The sequence below is a fragment of the Quercus robur genome, chromosome 11, assembly GCF_932294415.1.
Source record: "Quercus robur chromosome 11, dhQueRobu3.1, whole genome shotgun sequence".
In the NCBI taxonomy this organism is placed as follows: domain Eukaryota; kingdom Viridiplantae; phylum Streptophyta; class Magnoliopsida; order Fagales; family Fagaceae; genus Quercus; species Quercus robur.
Window position 1 is genome coordinate 18,870,188 of NC_065544.1, and position 26,737 is coordinate 18,896,924.

The 26,737-nt window shown below is 36.0% G+C and overlaps 2 protein-coding genes, 2 long non-coding RNA genes and 2 other non-coding genes across 6 annotated transcripts; 2 read left to right on the plus strand and 4 right to left on the minus strand.

Moving 5' to 3' along the window:
- Positions 1–5,058: 5,058 nt before the first annotated feature.
- LOC126707362 (uncharacterized) lies at positions 5,059–6,808 on the minus strand. Its single transcript, XR_007648918.1, has 2 exons — positions 6,405–6,808; positions 5,059–5,301 (listed from the first exon to the last, which is right to left on the minus strand). It is a non-coding gene; the product is annotated as an uncharacterized LOC126707362 (long non-coding RNA).
- Positions 6,809–10,176: 3,368 nt separating this feature from the next.
- On the plus strand, positions 10,177–25,424 carry LOC126704795 (PLASMODESMATA CALLOSE-BINDING PROTEIN 3-like). The gene is made up of 4 exons (XM_050403798.1): positions 10,177–10,185; positions 11,086–11,404; positions 11,547–11,580; positions 24,795–25,424. Exons 1-4 carry the CDS (start codon positions 10,177–10,179, stop codon positions 25,123–25,125), a joined length of 693 nt encoding a protein of 230 aa, XP_050259755.1. The 3' UTR covers positions 25,126–25,424.
- Positions 13,514–16,235, minus strand: LOC126705320 (uncharacterized). The gene is made up of 2 exons (XR_007648239.1): positions 15,760–16,235; positions 13,514–15,635 (listed from the first exon to the last, which is right to left on the minus strand). It is a non-coding gene; the product is annotated as an uncharacterized LOC126705320 (long non-coding RNA).
- LOC126707762 (small nucleolar RNA Z122) lies at positions 14,125–14,212 on the minus strand. Its single transcript, XR_007649068.1, has one exon. It is a non-coding gene; the product is annotated as a small nucleolar RNA Z122 (small nucleolar RNA).
- LOC126707760 (small nucleolar RNA Z122) lies at positions 14,387–14,469 on the minus strand. Its single transcript, XR_007649066.1, has one exon. It is a non-coding gene; the product is annotated as a small nucleolar RNA Z122 (small nucleolar RNA).
- LOC126705319 (uncharacterized) lies at positions 16,231–18,541 on the plus strand. Its single transcript, XM_050404218.1, has 2 exons — positions 16,231–18,130; positions 18,409–18,541. Exons 1-2 carry the CDS (start codon positions 17,086–17,088, stop codon positions 18,444–18,446), a joined length of 1,083 nt encoding a protein of 360 aa, XP_050260175.1. The 5' UTR covers positions 16,231–17,085; the 3' UTR covers positions 18,447–18,541.
- Positions 25,425–26,737: the final 1,313 nt, after the last annotated feature.

The following is a 26,737-nucleotide window of genomic DNA, read 5'->3' on the forward strand; positions in this document are numbered from 1 at the left end:
AGTAGTATAATAGAGTGTAGTTTTAGTTCCATGTCTTTTTTAATTGAAAAAATAAATTAGATTTAAAAATTATAAATAAAAAATACTGATGTGTAAAATTGTGGAGAGGTCAACCAAAAGTCAAAGGCTTGAGAGAATTTGAGTTTAAGTTGGACTTGTTAGAGAGATAAAATTTCATTTCTTGTTAAGTTTGGACTAAACAAAAATAATTTTATTTAAAAAAATGATAATAATTTTTTTTTTTAATATTGTGCTGACATGGAAAATTGTGAGAGCTTTAGAGGTTTCGGTTTTATATATATATTGATTAGAATAATGCCCATAAGAAAGCTCACTTTGGCTAGTGGATTTGAAGTCAACTCAGTCAAGTTAATGGTGTATTATCACATAGACTAAATTTTTTTTTAAAATTTTATATAAATGTATTTTTGGTAACGAAATTGGTTTCGTTGCTTATACTAGGTCGCCAAAAGGTTTGAACCCTAGTGCTTACCTCTTGTGGAGACTTGAACCCCAGGTCTTTGCCCCTTACCTCACAAGAACTTAGTACTTATGGAGTGACTATCATGCCAAGGATGCGTGGTGATCATGTAGACTAATGTTAATTCCCTTTTTGCTACATGTATTATTGCCTTCCTATTTTAATGCCACCTAATATAATGTAGAGGATAAAAACTTTAGGAACCGTTTTTTTTTTTTAATCATATTGGATTTATTTTAATTTTAAAAAAAGTATATCATAACAAATAACTATATTGAATTTAACTATACCAATGAAAAATAATTTACAATTTATACTTTATTAGTCAATGCAATCATGTATTTGAATTTAATTGGAAAACTTAATGCATTACTTCTAAGAAACTGTACAAAATACTTTTTCGTAATGCAGGCATGAATGCCACTTTTTTTTTTTTCTTAACTTTAGTGGATTAAAAATTCTTTGAGCAACAGATAATATCCCTCTTTCCACTCAGAATATGTCATTTAGCTCCTCCCAAAAATAACGTGGATTGTGGGGCACAAAGATTCTCCCTAATTTTGGATAATAAAATAAGGGCAAGACTTAGGTATAGTATTTAGGTGTTGTTCCTTAGATTTCTCTCTTAAGATTCTACCGTGTGGCTTTTCTCTCATGTGATGGAAATATATATTTTTAGTTAAGTAGCCACATGACAAAATCTTAAAATAGGAATCTAAGGAACATCACCTAAGGTACTATACATAAGTTTTATCCATAAAATAAAATATAAAGTTTGATATATAATCAATTTCATATTTTTTCTCTAATTAATAAAGTGACAATTTTTTTTGTTTGGATCAAGTGACACATTGTGATAAGTGTATAATAAAAACGACAATGATGATGTTGAATTAATCATAATCCATCATCTCAATATTTAAAAAAAAACAAGTATTGTAATAGACCCCATAATGGAATAACTATAACTTAAGAATAATCATTCCATTGTTTGGTTATATTTTTATTACAAGAGATACTTATTCTTTAAAATAAGAATAACTAGTCCTTAAAAAAATGAGTATAATTGTTATTCCTTAACTTTTACAAATTTAGCTCTAGAAAAGCCCTTACTCTTCGCTACCAAGGACTCTCTCTCTCTCTCTCTCTCTATTTGAATTAGAATATTTTTTTTGTAACTCATTTAAAAAGTGTTGTTTTAGTAACATTGTATAAGTGTTGTGAAAATACGTGTGGGTGAAAAAGTGTTGTAGAAATATGTGTTGTGTTGTTTAAACAACAAAAAATGTTGTTCAAACAACATTACCAAACACCTCCTTGTTCCTTCCGCTTCCAGTACCACAACAAAGAGAGCCTAAATTTTATTTTATTTTTGGCTGTCAAGAGAAACCCAATTCTAGATCAATAGTTTCATTTTACATTTTTTATTTCTATTAATTATCATTTAAAACTAATACAAAAAGGATAAAATACCCAACTATTTCCAACATCACATTCTTTCTCTATTGCGAACATGAGAATAGAGACATTTTTTTTTAATTTTAATTTTTAATTTTTAAAGTTTGATATTCTCAAATAGAGAAACTCAAGTTTGTTTTATTGTTTATATCTATTTTGCTGTCATTATAAATTGAAAATTAATTCAAAACATAATCCAATCTGTGTAAACATATAATTTTGTAAAAATAGTGTTTTGGAAATTTTGACTAAATATGATATCATACACCACCTTATTCATGTTTTTTCACCAAATAGATGAATATATAAAATTATTATTCCATTTTAGCTTCTTTTATAACTTGTGATATTTATTCTTATTATATTGTAATCATCATTATAGTGTACCAAACGTGGTTGAACTTTTTATTGTGATCAACTAAATATTTTTAGGGAGTTGTGCAAATTTCAATTAAATGAATATTTGTTTATTGATTTTCCAATTTAGTGGCTATGGGACAGGGACCTATTAGATTCCTCTTGAATGGTTGCACTTCACACACATTAACAAAGGATTTATAATAAAAAAAGTTTGAATTTGTAACATTATTGACAAAAATAAAACATCATATATATATATATATATATAAAGTCAAGGCTAAGAGGAAATTCAATCAGAATTCAAATTGGATTTTAACTGGATTTTAATTTTGTGTTATGTGTGTCATTTAAACTTTTAAATTTTTGTTTCAAATGAGTTAATTTAGTTCAAACTATGAGGAGTCTAATATAAATGAACCATAAGAAGCCCAATCATATATCTAAAATTTATCAACTTTTTATATAATACTATGAACAATCATTATTTTTTAGGTAGAAATATATATATATATATATATATAGTATATGTGTGTATATGTATGTGTGTGTGTGTTTTTTTTATTGTACCGGTGCATATTGCACTAAACTAGTTATTTATATCTATCTATATATATCTAAAAATTGAAGCATAATATTTATTATTACTATGTCATTGTTGAGCCACATCAGCAGTTATGTCATTATTTTATTTCCATTAATAAACAAAACTATTTTATTTCCATTCTTTTTCTATTAATCTTTTAATGATTCTACAATTTTCACTTCTACTTCCATAACACCCCTGACTCCCTTTCTCCATTGTTTTTAACTTCCCATGTAAGCTCTTTAATTGCTCAGACTCTCTCTCTCCTCCTTTCTTGTCTCTTCCTCTTCTCATTGAACCCAACTAGTTCATACATATTCAATTGCCACCACCCCTATAAAATGAAAGAGATGATATATAAATTGGTAGACATCCTTTGTCTCTCTTAACTGGAAAATGAATGGTTTTAGATTTATCTCATGCCATAAAAGAGCTCATTTCAGAGTAGCAAGCCTATATTCTTGAGAGGGGATATCATTCTGCTCATTAAAACCATATGGTATGTCAAGCTTATTTTATATATTTTATCTTGGATAAAGTTTCTTTGCAATCTAAATTGGAGGAACTCTCTCCAAATTATGACGTGTTAACACCAAAAACTGACAACTGTCCAGTCCAACTAAAGTTAAAATTCAAGAACTAACTCCCGTTAACTCAAATGTTAGACCACTTTTCGACATCATTTTTTATCAAAAAAAAAAATTTCTCTCCATCATCACTTAAACCTAAATGCTTAGTCCTTACTTTCTCTCTCTATCCTTCAACACAAATCCCTTCTCCATCTCTCTCCTTTGTTCCAGACCCTTTCTCCCCTTTTTCAATTGTTTTCAGCCCTAACTAATGCTCCCTCCACCGGTCCCATAGATCTATCTCTTGTTTCTGGCAGTCCCTCCCATCAACCACTCTTCATCGTTCCACCCATCAAATCCCTTCCCTCTCTATCAGCGCTACTCCCTCCAAACCTCTCTCATTACGCATTTCCAATCCCCCACCTACACTGTCGCCCCCGAGAACCACCCCTCCAAGCCCTTCTTTTTGTGGCAATCCCTGTGTGATGAAGATAATTGAGATTGCCACAAAAAGAAGGGCTTGGAGGGGTGTTTCTTGGCAGCGACAGTGTGGGTGGGGGATTGGAACGGCAGAATGAGAGAGGTTTGGAGGGAGTAGCGTCGATAGAGAGGGAAGGGATTTGATGGGTGGAACGGTGAAGAGTGGTTGATGGGTGGGACTGTTGGAAACAAGAGATAGATCTGGGGGCCCAGTGGAAGGAGCATTAGTTGGAGCTGAAGACGATTGAAAAAAGGGAGAAAGGGTCTGGAACAAAGGAGAGAGATGGAGAAAGGATTTACGTTGAAGGACAGAGAGAGAGAGAGTAAGGACTAAGCGTTTAGGTTTAGGTGATGATGGTGAGAAAAAAAAATTTTAATAAAAAAAAGATGTCGAAAAGTGGTCTAAAGTTTGAGTTAACGGGAGTTAGTTCTTGAATTTCAGCTTTAGTTAGGCTGGACAGTTGTCAGTTTTTGGTGTTGACACATCATAGTTTGGAGAGAGTTCCTCCAATTTAGATTGCAGAGAAACTTTATTTATCCTTGGAAGTATTAAGTGTGTGTGTGTGTGTGTGTGTTTTTTTTTTTTTTTTTTTTTTTTTTTACAATGAATTGTTGCCAAGCAAAATAGTTTGCTCTCTGTTTAGATGCTAAAGGTAATTCCAATATTTGCATTTCTATATATGTTTCCACGTGTTTGATAAAGTGACTATAAGAAGGATTTAAAAAAAAAAACAGAGATGGTCATGTTCATGTAGAAGAACAAATAGGAAGAATGAATGTTGAAGAATATTGTTATTTTAATAAACTTCATTCATAAATGTGTTTTCAACACTTAGAAAAATTCATAAGGTGTGTTTGTGAGAGACCATGCCCCTAGCCCATTTTGAATTGATTGGTATGGACCAAATCCATGTGAATGGGTGGGTTTACGTTGGAGCCTCTCAAAATGGTGGTTTTACAATAGAGTACCCATTTCTACCTTTGACCCTAGTAAGTTTCCCTTAATTTCTTTGTTAAACATTATTTATTTTACTTCATTTTTTTTTTTTTAATACCAGATAAACAAGGAGATAGTACAAAAGAGTGCCACCTGACTTATACATAGACCGGATTGTATCTACAGTGGCTAATAGGAAAGCAAGTAGTTATAGCAACTAAGTCTATTACATGTGAGATAATATCCTTGGGAACAAACAAGTAGTGAGTGGTCAACCCCAGTTGTTGAAGATGAGTCAAGTCTGCCACCAAATTCTGCTTTGTCCAAGTTAGATCCTTCCCTTGGTTGCAAATCTGCACAAGCCTGGTATTGTTGCTTAGAACCAAAATCACGTTGTATCCCATTTGCATAGCCTTGAAAATTGCTTCTCCCACTGCATCTTGGATTGCAAGTTGTTGAGATTTTCGTCAACGGCTAGCTCCACCAGAGAAAAGCTCATTCCCATCCAAGGTTTTTGCTTCATAAGCATACCCACTTCTCTTTGACCTTCTATTTTTGTAAGAGCATTCACATCTGTGAATGCTACTCTATCCCATTTTACCATCCCAAAAAGCCAGTTTATTAGTTATACAATACAATTTTATAATACTCCCAGTATCCTAACTTTTATTTTCCTATTCTACTCATTAAAATAGTATTTCTACACAACAAAATAATATATCCCACAATCACCATCATTTACAATACAAAACCACCATCACCACAAGCCCACCACTGAACAACACACACTTGACACCACCACCACCAGCAACCCATGATCTACCATCAGCACCAAAAAAAAAAAAAAAAAAAAAAAAAAAACAACATAGCAACCCATGGTCAAACCCATTCCAAAAAAATCACTATCGGAGCCATTGGAGCTCCGATTCAAACCTTTGTCAAACCCATACAAACACATCGGAGCTATCACTAGCAAACCCATTCAAAAAATATGTTTGAACCTAGCAAAACCCATTCAAAACCCAGCAAACCCATTCGAAAAAAATGTTTGAACCCAGCAAAACCCATTCAAAACCCAGCAAACCCATTCATCGGAGCCATCACCAGCAAACCCAGCTCACCGATCCATGTCGAACCCAAACCCACAACCGCACCGATTCATGTCACCACCATTGACCAGAGAGAGAGAACGCAAGCCACGTCACCACTGTCAACCAGGTTGATCTGCAACGAGAGTGGTGGCTCGTCATGGTGTGGTGGCTTTGGGTTTTGGGTCTGAAGAGAGAAGAAAGAAAGCAGAGATGCAGAGAAATAACGAGAGAGAGAGAGAGAGAGAGAGAGAGAGAACTAATTCGGAGTAGTTTAATAAAAAGTAGAAGAGAGAGGGAATTAAATAATAATATTTATGTTTAGAATTGTGCTATAGTGCAATTCTAAAGGTAGAATTGCACTGTAGCAAAATTCCAAATTTTTTTGCAATACTTGATATATAGCATTCCGAATGTTGGAGGTTTTTGAGGGAAAAATGCTAAATACCCTTTACATATGGCATTTACAATGCTAGGTGCGGTTGCTCTAAGCTGCTACCTTCAAAATAAGCTGCCATTCCTGATTGGAGGGGAAAACAAGTTGTTGTAGTAGGAAAGCACCTCCGAATAGCACTCCCACCTCAATATTGATTGTGAAAACATTATGATTATAGAAAGATCTCCAAGAAATAAACAATAGGAATGAAGCAAACCCAAACTCTGAAAATAAATACACACACAAACAAAAGAATACCAAGGATTTACGTGGTTCGGCTTTTGGCCTACATCCACAGGCAACGACGAAGAAATTCCACTAATCAAATATGGAGATATACAAGTTGGTGTATCAATCTTCTCACACACATCCAATCCCAAATACCCCAATAGCTCTCTCACAAATACAAGGAATAGAGAAAACCTTGCACCCTATGCTAAACTAGAGAACTCTCAGAATAATATGAAGCAGCCAAAACTCTCTATTGCACTCTCTATTTTCTTCTGCTTCTCTTCAATTGCTGCAATACCTATGTCCTATTTATACAAAGGTAGGTCGGCTAGGTGATCATGGTTTTACACGTGACTTGCTGTGAATCCTAGTCTATTACAATTAGGAAATATAGATGCACTTGAAATAGGAAATAGAATCCTACTTGAAATAGAATTCATGTCTTGCAAGCCAGTCCAAAACTAACATGGATTAGGATCAGATCAAGCCACCGACATCACAGTTGTGTGGTTTCAGTCTTCTGTACCTGCTGATTTTGAAATGCCTCTTGGTACCTGTAAGTAAGTGATTGAGATGTTAGTATAACTTCAATGGGGTTAGGCGGAAAAAAGTTTGAAAATTAGAGAACTCATATGCATAACTCTTCTTGTTTTCTATCTGTTTTTGATGATTTGCAGACAGTAGTAGTTGTCCATACCTTGCTAGTTTTCTTTGCTTATTTTCCATGAACACAAATCATAATTATAAGAGTAATGCTACAGGATATGCATAACTCTTCTTATTTTCTATTTGTTTTTGATGATTTGCAGGCAGTACTAGTTGTCCATACCTTTCTAGTTTTCTTTGCTTATTTGCCATGAACACAAATCATAATTATAGGAGTAATGCTACATGCATAAACTATTTTACAACATTTTTACAAATTATTGATGTTGCCAACTTATTATTGGTTTTCATCTAGACCCACCATTAACATCACTTTTTCATTTATTAATAATTACTCACAATATTAGCAGTTTGTAAAATTTTTTGTAAAAAGGTTTGTATCTCTGACATTACACTAATAATAATAAGTACTTAATGATAATCACTATAATAATAGTAGTGATTAACTGATTATAGTATTTTTAGACAAAAAAAAAAAGCTGGTTTTTTTTAGAGAGAGAGAAAAAAAAGCTACAGGCATAAACTATTTTACAACATTTTACAAACTGTTGATGTTGCCAACTTATTATTGGTTTTCATCTAAACCCACCATTAACATCTTTTTTTTTTTATTTACTAATAATTACTCATTACATCAACAGTTTGTAAAAATTTTTGTAAAAAAGTTTGTATCTCTAGTATTACTCTAATAATAAGTACTTAATGATAATCACTATAATAATAGTAGTGATTAACTGATTATAGTATTTTTAGACAAAAAAAGAAAAAGAAAAAATAAAGCTGATTATAGTACTGGCATTTTTTTAATTTTCTTGTTTGGACGTGGTGGTGCCCTGATGGGTCCTTTGATTATTTTGAAAATGAGGGCCCACTATTTGTATGACAATAAAAACCGAATTAAGGGCTTCATCCCTGGATAGAAATAGTGAATGCTTAGCCATTATCAGTGGATAATTAATGGTGTGGTGCAATACAAATCCCATAATATATATATATATATATATATATATATATGAATGGGGTTTTTATGTGGTTGTAGAATTTTTGATAAAATGTGTAGTTAGAAAAGATGAGTGTGAAGTGTAAAGTTAATAAAAGTGGTTTTTTTTTTAATCACTCTATTCTTTATGCAGTATCTTTTTGCCCTGCAGGTGCAAACTTCAGTGGGCATTTTGAGGGAAGTATAGTTAAGCTCTAGGAGAGGGCAAAGAGTTTTTGGACTATAGATGAACAAGTTCCAGGGGTGGAATTTGATAAGAATTGTTCGTAGGTAGTCTTTAGGCACCAGATTGTGGGCACCAGTCGTCAGAGCGATGTCTCCGACCATCGAACTGGTGACCTTATGACTAGATGGGGGAAAGAAAATCACTTTGTATTTATGAAAAATGTTTTACCAAATTTTTAAAGGTAAAATATTTTATAATTTTTTTTTATAAATAATTTACGGTCAACGAAAAATATTATACAAGTTTGATTATATTTTACCTGCAAACAAATACAAGAAAATAGGAAAAAAAATTTCTAAAAAATATTTTACTTCAAAACAAACGGTGTGTATAATAGTGTTACACGCACAATATTTTGACAATAAAATTTAAGTGACAAGTTATTATTTATTTTGATTTGAATTTACCAAAAACATCACTTTTTTTTTCCTACATAGTTTTAGTACCTATGTATAAAGAGAGAATTATTATTATTATTTTTAATGTAGGTACTAGAATGGATATAGAGATAATTAAATGGTTTCCATTTTGGTACATTCTAGCCCTGTGGATTAATTTTGGTCCCCAGAGCGAAGTCTCTGGCCACTAGACCGTGGGCACTGGTCACCGAAGAGATGTCTCCGGCCATCGGACTAGAATGTACCTTAATTGACAGGGCTAGAATGTACCTTAATCCACTCCAAAGCCAATTTGTTCGCCAAAGATAACAGTTAATTCATCTTCTGACATCGAGTAAGTAGGGACTTGACAAGCTTAAACTTTGTTCTGTTCAAAATGTTATTGTCACGGTGATGCCATAAGCTCAAGGGTTGTATTTGGTCTACTGTCATTGAAATATATTCAATTGCTACATTCGATTCTCATTCTTACACATTATTCTTGCGTTTTGAAAATAAAGATGCGTACATTAATCAACACATTTTCCATTTTTTATTGAAGAAAGATTTAAATTTGCAGTGCATGATTGTGCAAAAATGTAAAATCAAATTGTTTAAAGTGTTTGTTATCAGTCATTTTGAGAAACCTCAGCCTGCAGTTAGAAAGATATTTTTTGTTTCCTATATTTCGGTGTTACTATTAATTTGGTCACTATATTTTGGTAGGAGTTAATTTAGTCCTTTATATTTTCAACTTGCAACCAATTTGATTATTACTGTTAACTCATTAACAAAAATTGCTTACGTAGCGAACGGTTTACACAATTAACATGTCTAATATTAAAATACAAAATGATATGCTAACGTATCTAATTTTTTTTTTTTTTTTTTACCGCATCAGTTCTTACATAGCAAAAAAAAGGCACATGAGCTTTTATTTACCGATATATATATATATATATATATATATTTTTAATTTTCTTGTAATCTTTTTAACCAAGCGGAATTTCTTTTTATTTTCTCATCTCTCTCTCAATCTCTACAACTTTATTCTTTAGTTTATCTCTGTCCCTCTCTTCTGCCTTCATTCTTCTCAGTACTCATTTCTCAACGATCGGCAAAGTTAGTCCATAAACCATTGAGTCGCTCATCGCCGTCCATCTGCTGCCTCCTGCGCAGCCTACGTCGCAACAACTCCTACATCATGGGCTTCCTTAAGAACGAAATCCAGAATAGACGATTTTGGAGAAGAATGAGAAGAGATTAGGAATCTCTGAGTTGGGAATGAAATCGGTAAGTCTGGGTTTGGTGGATTTGGTCGGAGAAGAGGATTTAAGATCGGAGATGATTCGTGAGCCTGGGCTAACTCTAGGAAATGAGTCGTGGCTTCGGCTTGGAATAAGCTGGATCTGGGATTGTGGTGGTGGTGCTGCTGCTGCTGCTGCGCCGTTAGGGTTGTGGTGAATCTGAGTTTGTTGGATCGTTGTATGGAGGCGCTGAGTTTGGGGATTTGTTTGAATTTGGATTATAGTTTAAACTTGATGGCATAAGATTTGCTGTGATTGAAAGCAAAATTGAAAATTAGAATCAATGTAATCTGTGTTGATACTTGATATGCCATTGTTGGACTTGATCACTGTTACGATACAAATAAATTGCAAGAAAGGAAAGATTGTTTGTTTACCAAGAAATTATAAGAACAGAAAAAATAAAATTGGTAAGATAAAAAAGAAACTCTGTTTGGTTAAAAAAATTTAACCCAAAAAAAAAAAAAAAAAAAAAAAAAAGTAAAGAAAAGACTAGTATTTTTAAGAGCTGATGTGGCAAAGATGGACAAGTTTCTTGGAATCAAGAACAGCACAACATATTCCTTGCTAGAAAGGGGTTTATATTCAATATTGTACATAATAATATTATTATACATTTATAGTATAAGCTTCTTTTGTCATATGTTTAAAGTTACAAGCTCTAGATTTATTTCTACATAAACTTTTTTTTCCCTTTTAGTTTGTATACCTTTTACATAAGCTAGAAATAGTTTTGATGGGCCTTAATGACTCTCTATCCAGCTAAAAATTTCTGAATACATATTTTCTTCCTTTTTTTGGGTATAAATAAACATACTTCTCTCTCAAATCATAAATCCAAAGTAGTTCCATTTCTCTATTTATTTTTTGGGGTGAATTTTGCTAGCATGCACACACACTTTCTAGAAGGCTGATCTACTTTTCCTTTGTGTTTTTTTTTTTTTTGGTGGGATTTTGGTTTTTAGGTGCTACATGGTGTGTTTGCAAAGATGGACTGAGTGACGCAGTGCTGCAGAAGTCACTGGACTTTGCCTGTGGAGCTGGGGCTGATTGTAACCCTATCCATCAAGCTGGGTCCTGTTTTAATCCCAACACTGTTAAGAACCATTGCTCCTATGCTGTTAACAGCTACTTCCAAAAAAAGGGCGAAGCTCAAGGCACCTGTGATTTTGCTGGCACTGCTGCCATTTCTACATCTGACCCTAGTAAGTTTCCCTTAATTTCTTTGTTAAACAATGTTTATTTTACCTTACTCTATATACAAGTAAGGGAAAAAAAAAGTTTGAAAATCAGAAAACTCATATACATAACTCTTCTAATTTTCTTTTTGTTTTTGATGATTTGCAGGCAGTACTGGTTGTCCATACCCTTCTAGCGCCAGGTATACTAGTTTTCTTTGCTTATTTGCCATGAACACAAATCATAATAATAATTAATAAGGGTTAATGATAATCACTATAATGGTAGTAGTGATTAACTGATTATAGTATTTCTAGACAAAAAAAGAAAAGAAAAGAAAAGAAAAGCTTCTTTTTTTTTTTTTTCTTAAAAGAAAAGCTGATTATAGTACTAGCATTTCTTTCATTTTCTTGTTTGGATGTGGTGGTGGGCCTGATGGGTCCTTTGATTATTTTGAAAATGAGGGCCCACGATCTGAATGGCAATAAAAACCGAATAAAGCGGATTGGGAGCCGTGCAATTCACCTAATTCCTTCACAATTTTTTTTTACATTTTTACTTTTACTTATTTTTAATATGAATGGTTGAAATTTAAAGTTACTTTTTGCAACTTTAAATCTCAACCATCCATATCAATTGCATCAGATTGCATTTACGGTATTGCACCTTAGGGTATTACACCCGATCTCAATCCACGGTCTTCATCCCATTAAAGAAAAATAATGATAGTCAGTCTAATGCTCATAGGTATTTAATTGTAAAAAACAATAAATTTTTTTTGGTAAATATAAAAAACAGCTAAAATTTAAAATTATACATTTTAAGTATAATTTTAATATGTTAGGAACAGCAAAAAGCATCCTGACTTAAAAAACCGTTATAACTTAGAAAATGGCCTATTTATATTAAAGGAAAAGGTAGCATTACAAGCGCTACATTAAATAAAGTGGTCATTTTTTTTTTAATAATAACATGTGATTAAATTTAAGTGCCACATAAAAAGCTATAACTATCTTACGTAATGGTTTGTGACTAGTTGTCTGTGGCTTTCATGAATCTACTATTTTTTTCTTCACTATTCACAGTTTGTCATGTGGACCGTTGTGGTTGCAGAGTTTTTTTGTGGCTGTAGAATTTTTGATAAAATGTGTGTGGTCGGAAAAGTTGAATGTGGAGTGTATAGTTAATAAAAGTGGTCATTTTTAGATTACTCTATTCTTTATGCAGTGTCTTTTTGCCCTGCAAGTGCCAAGTCCAATAGGCATTTTGTGGGAAAGAAAGTTAAGCTCTAGGAGAGGCGAAAGAGTTTTTGGGCTATATGGACAAACAAGTTCCAGGGGTGGAATTTGATAAGAATTTTTCAAGGCTTGTGAGTTTGTATAAGAGCATCCACATCCGGATTCTAAATCTCATCTTATTTTACCATCCCAAAAAGTTACTTTATCAATTATACCATACCATTTTACAATACACCCATCATCCCAAAATTCTATTATTCTACCATCTTAAAAAAATATTATTTTTTTAATCTTTTTTTATTATTACTTTTCCAACTACCTTTTTTGTTTTCAAAATCAACTTGTTTTCAAAATCAACTATTCCTATTGCATTTCCAACGGTCTGCCACATTTTTTTTCTTTTCAATTTCTTTTCAATTTCAATTTATTTCCAACTGTTTCACCAACCTACCGATTTTTTTTTCAATTTATTTCCAACTATTTCAACAACTGCCAATTTTTTTTTTTTTTTTTTTTTGAGAAAGAACCTGCCAAATATCAACGTACTTAAATTTGTCAACTTTAAAAATCCACATACATATATATTCCATAAAACCAGTCAAATATTGATGTAAAATCCACATAAATATTTATAGATGCATCCTGTCAAATATTAATGTATTCAACCTGTCAATTTTAATGATCCAGATACACACACACACACACACACACATATATATATATATATATAGAACCTGCCATTTTTTTTTTTTGGAGAAAGAACTTGCCAAATATCAATTTACTCAAACTTGTTAACTTTAAAAATCCACATACATACATATAAATGCAACCTGCCAAATATCAATGTACTCAACCTGCCAATTTAAAAAATCTACATACATATATATACATACAACCTGCCAAATATCAATATATTCAACCTGCCAATTTTTAAATTTCACATACATATATATACATGCAACCTGCCAAATAACAATGTACTCAACCTACCAACTTTTATAATCCACATATATATGGATTGGATCTAAATTTAAACGTACATCCCCAAGGCTTATGGATTGGGTATACATACACAAAGGCATGGTACCAAACATTTGGAGCACTTCAAATCTAGCAATTACGAATAAAAGAAAAATCAATTAAGTTTATTCTCAATATAATGACCAGAAAAGAATTTAAGAGAGTCAGAGAGAAGATTTTAAGCTCAAGCTGACAATATAGACTCCATTATCCTGAAACCCTTCAGCATACAAGTTTTTCAATCTTATTATAAGCAAAAATGAAACCCTTCAGCATAACAATATAGACTCCATATAATCAATCTTATTATAAGCAAAGCTTACACCTCAGTCACAATTTTTTGGTTTTGGCATCATTTCCCAAACTCCAATAAAAACACTAAATCCAGTCATCTCACCACAGATAGTCGAATAGCTAACAAATGTTGCTAAGAAGTAAAGTACAAAAATAGACACTAATATGGAATAGATAAGTCATAAACATTGAAACCTGGGATCAGACTGACGTGCAAATGAATAATTTCAGCATTGCTGGTGACTTTTCCAATCAGTTTTTATCTTCTCATCACTTCCCAAAGTCCGAAATAAACAACAAATTACAAAAGTCAAATGATGTAAGTTTACCACAACAACCCATTAACACAAACAAGAACATAGAAGAGACTACCAATCTTGTCACTATTCACAAAAGATTATCATAAAAAATAAAAATATATATGTATGTATATCAATATAAAAGAACCACAGAGAATTTGGGATCAGACTGACATGCAAATAATATTCAGCAGAGCTTATGCTTCAGTCACTCTTTAAGTTTTGGCATCATTTCCCAAAGTCCAATAAAACCACTAAATCCAGTCATCTCACCACAGATGATGCCTAACAAAGGTCACTAAGACGTGAAATATAAAATATGGGGGGGAAAAAATTGACAGTGAGCTCCAGCACAATTGTCACTTCCTCCCCTTACAAGTGTTGGATGGTAGGTGGAGGGTGAGGTCAAGGGTTCAAGACCCATTGGGTGGGTGTGTAACTAACCAATCCAAAAAAATAAAAGCACTAATATGAAAAATATAATTAAATAATAATTAGTGAAAAAGATTATGGTTCCATTTGCATCAACAACGCTTCAATTGAAATTTTTATTGAAAGTCTGTTGGAGGAAATTGTGAAAAATATATCCATACTGTGAGAGAGAGAGTAGACGAAGAAAATTTCGGAGCTCATAACTGTGAGAAAAGGCAACAACCTATCTCAATTAAACAACGAAAATAAGCTCATAACATTAACATGTGCAAGAGCACTCCAGCATCAATTCAAACTGTGCCTAGCTTGTTGTAAAGCTTATTGTTGATTAATTTTTTCTCATGTAGCACACATTTGTAGAGCCACAAAGACTTTAATATAAAATTCCAGGGTATTAGACACGTATGATTTGAGTTCATTCTTAGTATAATAACTATATTTAGAATTTGAGGCCTTGCTTCACTTAGACAAATATTGCCTTTTGCCTTTTTCTACACTAAAATCTTGACATCCTTTTCCATCTTAAATAATGCTACTTCTTCCTGCTTCTTTCAAAGTCAAGCGAGATATTATAGAAACTAAAACTTCATCAGGTAATTAATAGACACATTATCAATAACTAGATGAGATTCACAGAGACTTTGTCAAGCACTTCCTCAACGCCTTAATCTAAATCCTACTAGGCTTCCCTAATCCTTATTGTACCTTGAACCGGAACAATGAATCCAAACAACACCATTTCAGCACATCATATATTACAAAATTCTCAAACAACTTCGGATATAAGCCCTTTACACAGTAATTTTTTGTTACAAAATATAAGCCCTTTACACAGCCACTTCGGATATAATATATATTCTCTGCAAAAATATATAGAAATCAAACAAAATCATAGAGTTGAACCTGAGCAGACTTTCTGAAGATGCTAATCCGACAGCAAGCGAAAACCCTCGTAATGAAGCTGAATCCCACCTCTGCAAACATCAACAGCAATTCTTAGATCAAAATACAAACACAAACACAAGCTGAATCCCCCTTTTCTTGCAGAAAGAGAAAAGAAACACAAACACAAAAAATCGAACATGGATCAAAACCCACCTAGTAAATTGCTTTGATTTTGATTTTGATTTTATTTGAGAGACCGACGAAGCTTCGGTGAATCGGCAGAGGCAGAGGCAGAGGCAGAGGCAGAGGCTTGGTGATTCGGACAGCGGCTTGGTGATCGGAGAGAAAAGCGAGGCTTGGTGACAGCGGCTTGGTGATCGGAGAGAAAAGCGAAGCTCGGTGACAGTGAAACGGATTTGGAGATGGGTGAGGGTGGATCGGCAGAGGCAGAGGCTTGGTGATTTGGACAGCGGCTTCTTGATCGGAGAGAAAAGCGAGGCTTGGTGACAGCGGCTTGGTGATCGGAGAGAATAGCGAGGCTTGGTGACAGTGAAAACGGATTTGGAGATGGGTGAGGGTGAATCGGCAGAGGCTTGGTGATTCGAACAGCGGCTTGTTGATCGGAGAGAAAAGCGAGGCTTGGTGACAGCGATGGCTTGGTGATCGGAGAGAAAAGCGAGGCTTGGTGAGTGTTAGTGTATAGCTTAGACTAGTTTAGCCCATTGGGCTTAGCCCAGTATACTGTACTTGTAGTTTACTCCTTTTACTTGTACTGCACACATACCTAGCCTATATAAGGCTCTCTATTGTATATTATTTCACACACATTAATATACAGACTATTCAGTCTTTCTCATACTTTATATTCTTAACATGGTATCAGAGCCAATCCTCTGACTTTCTGGTTCCTGTGGACATCTCCGGCGTTCTTCCGCTGCCCTCGCCTTCATCCAGTAGCCACTGTCAGAAGCGAGTCACCGCCGTCACGCCCACAGTCCCAGCAAATCTCGGATTTCAATGTTCTGCTCATCCAACTGTCAAAACAAAGGCATTGAGTGACAGAACACACAATCCCGAGCAAAACCCAACCAAGAACGGCCAGAAAACACTTCACACGCGCCCCCACGCGCCGCCAGAAGTTTCTGCCTCACAAGCACGCGCTCCACGCGCCGCCACGCGCCTCCACGCGCCATCAGTCTCATTCACGCGCCCCACGCGCCAGACCGGACTTCCTCCACGCGCCCTCATGCGCTTACACGCGCCCCACGCGCCAGCTCTGTTTCGCGATCTGCCACGTCAGCCCTAGTGTGACGTCACCTGCCACGTCAGCACACGTCAGCCGTTGACTGGACCAGACTTGACCGTTGACTTTGACCGTGACCGTTGACTTTGACCGTTGACCGTTGACTTTGACCGTTGACCAAGTCAAAATTTTTCAACAGGACCTGTCTTGCTCAGTTTTTCGCGTAGATTCTGATTTTGGGCTCCTTTTCTGCATTTGAGGTATCTAAATATCACTTTTTGGTCATTTTCTTCATTATGGCTCAACAAAGTGAACGAGATATCATACGTCCTATCACCATCATGTTGGATGGTCCTACTAGCTATCATGCATGGTCTCAGAATATGACCGTCTTTCTCAAGGGTCGTAAACTGTGGAGATATGTGACTGGTTCAATTCCTAAGCCAGTACCAAACCCTAAGTCCAAAGCCACAGCTGCTGAAGAGTCTTCCAAGACTGCTGTTACAACAGATGATTATGAAGAACGTCTAGAAGAATGGGAGAGTATTCAGAGTAAGATCTTATCTTGGTTTATCAATACCTCTATTCCCTCTATTCATAATCTTCTTCCTCGTCTTGAAACTGCTGAGGCTGCTTGGAAATTTTTGGCCGATCGATATAACTGCACTAATGATTCAAGCTTGGAGTTTCACATTGAATCCAAGCTTTATCAAATGCGCCAAGAGACAGGTCAGTCTATTTCTGATTTTTATTCTCAGACTTCTACTATGTGGGAACAACTCTCTGCTGCAGATCCTCCACTGGTGTGTTCTAAGGACATTGAGCTCTTTGTCAAATATCGGGATCGCCGTAGATTTATGCACTTCATGATGGGTTTACGTGAGGATTTTGAGCCTACTAGGGCTTCTCTACTTAGCCGATCTCCTACTCCTTCTCTTGATGCTGCAGTAAAGGAGCTTCTTTCTGAGGAGAATCGTCGGCCCACTTATCACATGACATCATCTGATCATGTCTTGGCTACACCCTCACCACAGCCTCCCATTGTTGCATTCACTGCTCCTCCGCGAATAAACTCCGGGCGTCCCACCTCTCAGTCTTCCAAAGGTGCTCACTACAAGTTTTGCCGTGCCAAAGGCCATGACATCTCTGTTTGTCGTAAGCTACAGAAATTTGTGCAAGAGCAGAATAAAACTTCTCTTCCTCAGGCAGCTGCTGTATGTCCTTCAGATCCATCGGTTCCTACAGGTCCATCTTTGGCTTCCTCACTTACTACGGCTGATATTGAGGCAGTTGTTCAACAGGTTTTATCCCGCACTTCCACTGCCCTTTCTGTCACCTCAGGTAAACAACCTTGGTTTTTTGATACTGCATGTTGTAACCATATGACTCCTGATGAATCCCAATTTTCTGATAAGGCACCCTTAGAACATCCAATCACCATTTACACTGCTGATGGAACTCCTATGCCTGTTAGTCATAAAGGAACAATCTCTTCTTCTTGTTTATCCCTTAGTGACACTTTTCATATTCCAAAGTTATCCCTCAATTTGCTTTCTGTTGGTCAACTTTGCGAATTAGGCGTAGATCTTCTATTTACTAATCATGGTGTGGATGTGCAGGATCCCCGGACGGGTCAAGTGCTTGGGACAGGCCGTAAGGTTGGTCGCATGTTTGAGGTTCATGACTTGAAGATTCCTTCACAAGTTGTTTCTGCAGCTGCTACAACTGCCACCTCCTCACCTGATCTATGGCATGCTCGTCTTGGTCATCCATCCTTATCTCGTCTTCAATTGTTAGCTTCTCAAGGTCATTTAGGTTCAGTTCAGTTTTCAAAATTTGATTGTACTTCCTGTCACTTTGGCAAACAAACAAAATTGCCATTTAATAAAAGTGACTCATTTTCTTCTGCTCCTTTTGATCTTATACATTCTGATATTTGGGGTCCTGCACCTGTTCCCACTGAGGGGGGATCTAAATATTTTGTCATATTTGTGGATGATTTTTCTCGGTATACTTGGATTTATCTGCTTCACCATAGGTCTGAACTTGTGTCTATTTACCAAACATTTCATAAAATGATTGAAACACAGTTCAATTGCACCATTAAAGTCTTTCGATCAGATAATGCTCAAGAATATAATGATAAATCTTTCCTATCCTTTTTAGACAGACATGGTACTCTTCCTCAGCGGTCTTGTCCTTACACCTCTCAACAAAATGGTCGTGCAGAACGAAAACATCGTCACATTCTTGATGTTGTCCGCACCTTTCTCATTTCTGCCTCTCTTCCTGAGCGATTTTGGGGTGAGGCCGCACTCACTGCTGTGCACACTATTAATCGTATTCCTTCACCAACTACACACAACAAATCACCATTTGAGCTTCTCTATCGTCAAACTCCTAACTACTCCTCTCTTCGGGTTTTTGGTTGTGCTTGCTTTGTCTCTCTTCCTCCTCATGAACGAACAAAGCTCCAACCTCGTACTCGTCTCTGTTGTTTCCTTGGTTATGGTGTGTCTCAAAAAGGGTTTCGCTGCTATGATCCCATTTCTCATCGCCTTCGTGTCTCCCGTCATGTTGAGTTTTGGGAACATCGTCCTTTCACGAGTCTTCAGCAGTTTCCTACATCTTCTTCCTCAGAGTCTCCCATTTTTACTGATCTTTTTCTCCCTCTCTATCCTGAACTTGTGGAGGATTCTTCAGCATCGACTGCCTCTCCAGACGACTCATCTCCGGTTCTGTCTCCGGCATATGACCCGCCTGTCTTGGATCTTGTGGCACCACCCTCTCCTGAGTCTCCTATTGGTCCTGAACTTCGTCGTTCCACTCGGGTAAGCATTCCTCCCCCTTATCTCACTGATTATCATTGCTCTTTTGCTCTTGCCACTCTCTATGAACCTCACACCTATCGTGAGGCTCATACTGACCCTCTTTGGCAGCAAGCTATGAATGAAGAACTAGATGCCCTTCATAAGAATCACACGTGGGATATGGTTGATTTGCCTCCTGGTCAGTCTGTAGTAGGTTGTAGGTGGGTTTACAAGATCAAGACCAAGGCTGATGGATCTGTTGAACGCTACAAGGCTCGCCTAGTTGCCAAGGGCTTTACTCAGGAGTATGGTATTGATTATGAGGAAACATTTGCTCCTGTTACTCGTCTTACATCTGTTAGATGTCTCATTGCTGTGGCTGCTGTTCGCCATTGGCCTCTTTATCAAATGGATGTGAAGAATGCTTTCCTCAATGGCGACCTCCATGAAGAAGTGTACATGCAACCACCCCCTGGCTATCCACACTCAGGCAATCAAGTTTGCCGCCTTCGCCGTGCTCTTTATGGCCTCAAGCAGGCTCCTCGAGCTTGGTTTGAAAAGTTTAGCTCAGTTGTTGCTCAGCAGGGTTTCACTTCGAGTCCTCATGACACTGCTCTCTTTGTTCGGAGATCCTCTGCTGGTATCACTCTTATTCTTCTTTATGTTGATGATATGATTATTACTGGAGATGATTCTGCAGGTATCCGCTCTCTTCAGAGCTTCCTTAGTCAGAACTTTGAGATGAAAGATTTGGGCACTCTCAGCTATTTTCTTGGGCTTGAGGTTACCTCATCCTCTGATGGATACTATCTTTCCCAGGCTAAATATGCTTCTGATCTTCTCTCCAAAGCCGGTGTCACTGATAACAAGACTGTTTCCACTCCTTTGGAATACAATGCAAAGCTCACACCCTTGGACGGTGAACCTATATCCGATGCTACTCGCTATCGTCAGTTGGTTGGCAGTTTGATCTATCTCACTGTTACTCGTCCGGATATTTCACATGCCGTGGGTATGGTTAGTAAGTTCATGGATGCACCTCGTTCTGTCCACTATGCTGCTGTTCTTTGGATTCTCCGATATGTCAAAGGCACACTTTATCATGGTCTGCATTACTCCTCTCGATCTTCTCTCGAGCTTCATGCTTTTTCAGATGCTGACTGGGCAGGTGATCCGACTGATCGATGCTCTACCACAGGTTTCTGTTTCCTGTTAGGTACTTCTCTGGTCTCGTGGCGCAGCAAGAAACAGGATGTGGTTTCCCGTTCTAGTACTGAGGCTGAGTATCGTGCCCTTGCCGACACCACTTGTGAGCTTGTTTGGCTTCGCTGGCTCTTGGCTAACATGGATGCTCCACAGCCCACTGCCACTCCTCTTTATTGTGACAATCGTAGTGCTATCTACATTGCTCATAATGATGTCTTCCATGAACGCACTAAGCATATTGAGATCGACTGCCACATCACTCGCCAGCATCTTAAGAAAGGAAATCTCCAGTTATTCTCCATCTCCTCTGCTGACCAGCCTGCTGATATCTTTACCAAGACTCACCCGCCTGGTCGTCTTCGAGATCTTATATCCAAACTCCAGTTGGCTTCCTCCTTGCCACCTCGAGTTTGAGGGGGGATGTTAGTGTATAGCTTAGACTAGTTTAGCCCATTGGGCTTAGCCCAGTATACTGTACTTGTAGTTTACTCCTTTTACTTGTACTGCACACATACCTAGCCTATATAAGGCTCTCTATTGTATATTATTTCACACACATTAATATACAGACTATTCAGTCTTTCTCATACTTTATATTCTTAACAGTGAGACAGCGGCTTGGTGATCGGAGAGAAAAGCGAGGGAAAGGGAAAAGCTTGATGGCGCGAGAGAGAGCAAAAACCGGTAGTGTAGGAAGAGAGAGAGAGAGGTTGAGCGACTGTGCACTATTAAAATAAAATTTTGTTGGATGGCATAGCGCTACAGTGCGATCTCATATGTGAGATCGCACTGTAGCAGTATGCCAAAAAAATTTGGCCGGTCCCAGGTTTAGCAATCCAATTGCTGGGGTAAATTGGGCCCAAATGCCAAATTTACTTTACAATTTGGCATTTGAGAAGCCCACTGTTGATGCTCTAAAGTTAGTGCACGGCTCAGTACTCAAACCTCTTGCATGGGGTGGGGCATGAGACTCATTGATGCCACCACTTGCAAGAAGTTTGTGGACAAGTTTGTACACAAGCTTTTTGGGAGTGGGATTAGCCAATTTTAAATTTGCTTAAAGAAAATCTACCTGCAGGTGAAAATTTTGTAAGAGTTGTTTTACTCTGACTTTATATAATTGATATTCAAATGTATCCAAAAAAGTAACTGATATATTTAAAATAAAGTTACTCAAATGTGTACCCGAAAAAAGGATAATGATGAATAAAGTCACCGAAAAGAGTAATAGTCTAAGATTCAGAGGTTTAGAAAAACAATGACCTATTTCAAGTTGGGCTTTTTTTTTTTTTTTTTTTTTTTCTTTTTTTCCCTTTGCTTTCTTATAGAGATTCCTTTGTTAAAGCTCCTGCCTTTTCTAGTTTACATGTGGAATAAGCACTTCTCTTTTCAATATTGGAGAAGGGATAGCTTTTTTGAAAATGTTCAAGTCTCCAATTATAGTCCTTCGATAATAATCTATAATTTCTTTAATGATATTTTTAGCATGTAAGTCTAATAACCGCACTTTTTCTTTACCCAAATGACCCAATCTAAATGCCTTCTTTTTGTTTTAACTAATATCATATATGCGTGATGATGTTCCTGACTCATTACTCATTTATTGACGGTAGACACTACAGTAGATGTCATACTACTTTCACTTTCATAAAAAAAGATGCTATATAATTATTGGGATCCGATGCCATCTACTAAAGGTTAATCTATATAGAATCCAATAGTGTGAAGGATAGTCTTAGAAAAAGACAACAGTGTCCCTTATTTAACCCAGCTGTGTTCGATACCTTTTTTGTCTTTGGGTAATCTACAGTGCCATGAACATGTAGGGATACCCCAAGAGTCAAAAGTTGTGGCGACGATGGGATGGGATGGTTTTTTAGGCTTAATTCTTAAAAACAGTGCGATTGCAACTTTTTGATTTTGGGGGCAATTATTATGTGTGATTCATTGTAATATGTAGACTTAGGGTGGTCAAGTTTTTTTTGAGCTTTGAGCCTACTTTTGAAGTTAATGTCTCGTGGATTGTGCATCTTTTACCCACTTCACCGTAGTAAGGGGACACTCCTTGTAGTACCATACCCTTTTTAAGTTGAAAATAAATAGAAATATACCTTTTATGTTTTTAAAATTTCAAATAAGACCATTCTTAACTGTTGAAGACTGTGTATGAACTGGGGAAGAAAAAAAGAATGATATTCAATATGATCAACTTTGCTAGGAGAAGATTCATGCAATACCTACTTAATTAGGCTACCTTTGCCATGTGTTATTCCTATTTTATTAAAGATTGGTGTGTACCATTGGATAAATCTCATTTGAGGAAAATATTGTTCAAGATTCTATGTGATTGGGTAATTTAAATCCCTTGTAATAGGTTCAAGTAATGATCTTAAATTGCATGATTTTTTTTTTTTTTTTTGCTAAAATCAATCATTCTTGGTTCTTGACCTGTTGTTCTCTTGTGGGGCCAATCACATGTTGGGTATTGTTTATGTATGTTCTGATTTTGGATTCATCTACCACATGCTGAACAGTTGACAGTCATGTTATCTAAACACGATGAAAGACTGTTGTTAACCTGACAAATATTGGTGCATGTTTGCAAGGAAATGGATAATGGCCTTTAATTCTCCTTTCATGAAGCAACTGTCATGGAGATGGAGGGATGGAAACTTTGCTAATAGGACAACCTAAAGTATCATAAACTTCTAGGAACATATTAACCTTAGATGGACTGATGTTTTTCAATTTATTGAATACAAGTTCCATATACTTATAGAAATGAACTAGAATGTACCTTAATCCACTCCAAAGCCAATTTGTTTGCCAAAGATAACAGTTAATTCATCTTCTGACATTGAGTAAGTAGGGAGTTGACAAGCTTAAACTTTTTTCTGTTCAAAATGTTATTGTCATGGTGATGCCATAAGCTCAAGGGTTGTATTTGATCTACTGCCATTGAAATATATTCCATTGCTACTTTTGATTCTCATTCTTACACATTATTCTTGCTTTCAGAAAATAAAGACGCGTACATTAATCAACACGTTTTCCATATTTTATTGAAGAAAGATATAATTTGCAGTGCATGATTGGGCAAAAATGTAAAATCAAATTGTTTTGGGCAAAAATGTAAAATCAAATTGTTTTAAGTGTTTTTTATCAGTCATATTCTCAGTCTGCATTTAGAAAGATATTTTGTCACTTACTGCTGATCACATGCAACCCAAAAGTTAAAAGACTCAGAATGCAAAAACTTCCAAATTCCAAACTCGTCATGTTTTTGTTTTTGTTAAGTATGTATTGACTAATGAACATTTAATAAGTATAAAAGCTCATGAATTCCAAATAAAGCTAAGACCTATTTCGTCATATATCTGTCTATGGTTTCAATTTGCTTTGCACTGTAAAAGTGAGGTTAGAGTAATGCTATACATATTTTATTTAAATGGCTGAAATTATTCTGTCAAAATACTTGAAATACAATTACTTGCCCTTTAATATTTTGCAGTGATATATTCTTGAGTTTGCAAAAAATTAGAGGACTTGTTATTGTGTTTCCTGTGTCTTGTTGGAATGATATAGAGAACAAAGTTTATGATAATACCATTTTCCATCTCAAAATTGTGGATCAAGCTATTGGGCGTAATGACAAGTGAAACAATTAAGCTTAGTAAGCTTATTTAACAAACAAGGGGCATTCTCTTTTTATAAACTTAGCTGTTGTAAAGTACAGATGCTAGTAACTACTGCCATCTTGGTTTCTGACTCTCTGTGGTAGCAATGGATATTAAATCTTGTAGACTCTGTAAAATTCTTGTAAATGTAAAACTAGCGGCACTGAAGTCTTTATTTTAACTAGCTTAAACACCTGTCTTTATTCTTCAAATTTTTAATGATTCAACCTATGTTTTCAAAGATGTGCTTGATTCTGGATTTCTGGTTTTTGAGGTTGGTTTGGTGACTCTTGGCTTGTTTTCTTAACACAGCACTGCAGGCACCAGTACAACTCCTGTGACAACAACACCATCCACCACCACACCATCAACCACACCCTCAACCACACCCTCAACCACAACTCCATCTACCACCACACCCACAACCACCACGCCAACAACCACCACGCCAACAACCGCATCTCCTTACACAACAACAACACCTTCCAATGGAGTGCTAGGAGGCATTGGTACCGGCATAGGTCCATCAGGAGTTGGCATCAATACAGATGACAGTCATGGTGGGCTTAGACTTGCAGACACCACATTCTTCTCTTTCTTCATGACCATCTTGTTTACAGGCTTGATGTTTTGCTGGAGTTGAAGAGAAGGAGTGGCTGCCTATGATGGTGGAGGGGTAAGGTGGTCAGAGGTGATGCTGCATTTCAATGTGCATGTGATTGGTTGTTGTTCTGAAGGTGTTCATGTTATCTTGCTAGGTTTTGTATTTTTCTTCTCCCTCCTACTTAAGTAAAATTTGGGCTTATGATTCCTTTTGGTAGTTTTGTTGTGTTGCTGGTGGGACTATGAGAGTTCTCTTTTGCTCTCCTTTTTTCCTCTTTTTGTGCATCTAGATCTAGAAGATTTATTAGTAATTATTAATTTTATGAGAGTTGGGCAGCCCATTTTCCCAGTTTATACTGGATGGTCATCGCATTTTAATCACTCCTTTGTACATAGTATGTATGTGCGTGTTAAATCATTGTGATTGTCTGTTACCTTTGGGAAAAGGATCATCTTCATTTGAAATTGATCCTTTGAGTGCCTTCATGTAGAGTAAGACTGAAGAGGTTTTATTTCACAATAGGATTCAATTCTGTAGGATGTTTAAAACCAACTTAGGTCCAGGGAATGGTTTGAGGGGGTTAGTTACATTGGATTGTTAATTGAAGTTGTTCAAAAGTTCTCAGAATTGTTATAATATAAATTATCTGACAGCCTAACAATATTTACTCAGACCCAACCTAATGGGTAATTAGGTATATTTCTGAGTCTGTACCGTGTTTTACAACCCAGAACCATCTCATTTCCTTTCTCTAAACCTGTACAATGGCCAAGACTAATAAAATCAACTGTATCCCAGAAATTTATGCAGAATTTCCTTAACCATGATGTACATTTGGGGAGCCATAGTTGTTAGAAGAAATCAGTAATAGCCATGTTCAAATGCCTTATTGCACTGATCATGAATCTTTCTCAGCATTGAATGTTTATCTGGCTGTATTGGTCAGTTGGTCTTGTGAAATGAGATGGTGCTTTACAACATAATCACTAATCTAGCATGTAATGAAAGTTCAACTTGAACATGTATTGTGCAAAACTTAGGTATAGTTTCTTAGGTGCAGATTTGCAGTACATTAGATTACACCAAATTAAGTTCAAACACATAGCTAATAAATGGTTGCAAATGGTGCTTTTACGTCTTGAGGTTACAAGCTATTCTGATCTTATTTATTTATGGTGATAAATGGAAGGCAGCTGTATGGAATTCCTCATCCATTCTTGCAGTGTTTTTGTGTAATATCGACCAGTTGTTGGAGCATCTACCATCTTGATGTTGTTATTATTTTCTAGTTTCAACTTTAAATCATGAGTCTCTATTATTGCACTGTCCCATTCAATCCTTGTGGGGTTAAAACAACGTGAAAAGTTTATGCCGGTGATCATAAAATCATTATTTCTATGAAATATTGAGAATGTGATGTGCATGTGAATCTTTTCTGATTTTGTCAGTTCTTTGTCTTGACTCTTGACATGGGTGGAAATAAATTGTCAGATCTGCAAAGGATGTATGCATTCCATTATTTTCTGTCTATGCAGGACATTCTGTCACTTCTAGTCCTTCATGAATTTTCTTTCACTTATAGAATCATGGGGGAGAATAGTTTATTTAATTGCGGTTTGTTTAAATGATTTAATAATATGCTTGTAAATTC

Coding starts and splice junctions, on each gene's coding strand:
- LOC126704795 (XM_050403798.1), top strand. Junction 11,405..11,546: donor CATTTCTACATCTGACCCTA/GTAAGTTTCCCT, acceptor GATGATTTGCAG/GCAGTACTGGTTGTCCATAC. Junction 11,581..24,794: donor CCATACCCTTCTAGCGCCAG/GTATACTAGTTT, acceptor TTCTTAACACAG/CACTGCAGGCACCAGTACAA.
- LOC126705319 (XM_050404218.1), top strand. CDS start 17,086: ATGGCTCAACAAAGTGAACGAGATATCATACGTCCTATCACCATCATG. Junction 18,131..18,408: donor TGCCCTTTCTGTCACCTCAG/GTAAACAACCTT, acceptor GTGGATGTGCAG/GATCCCCGGACGGGTCAAGT.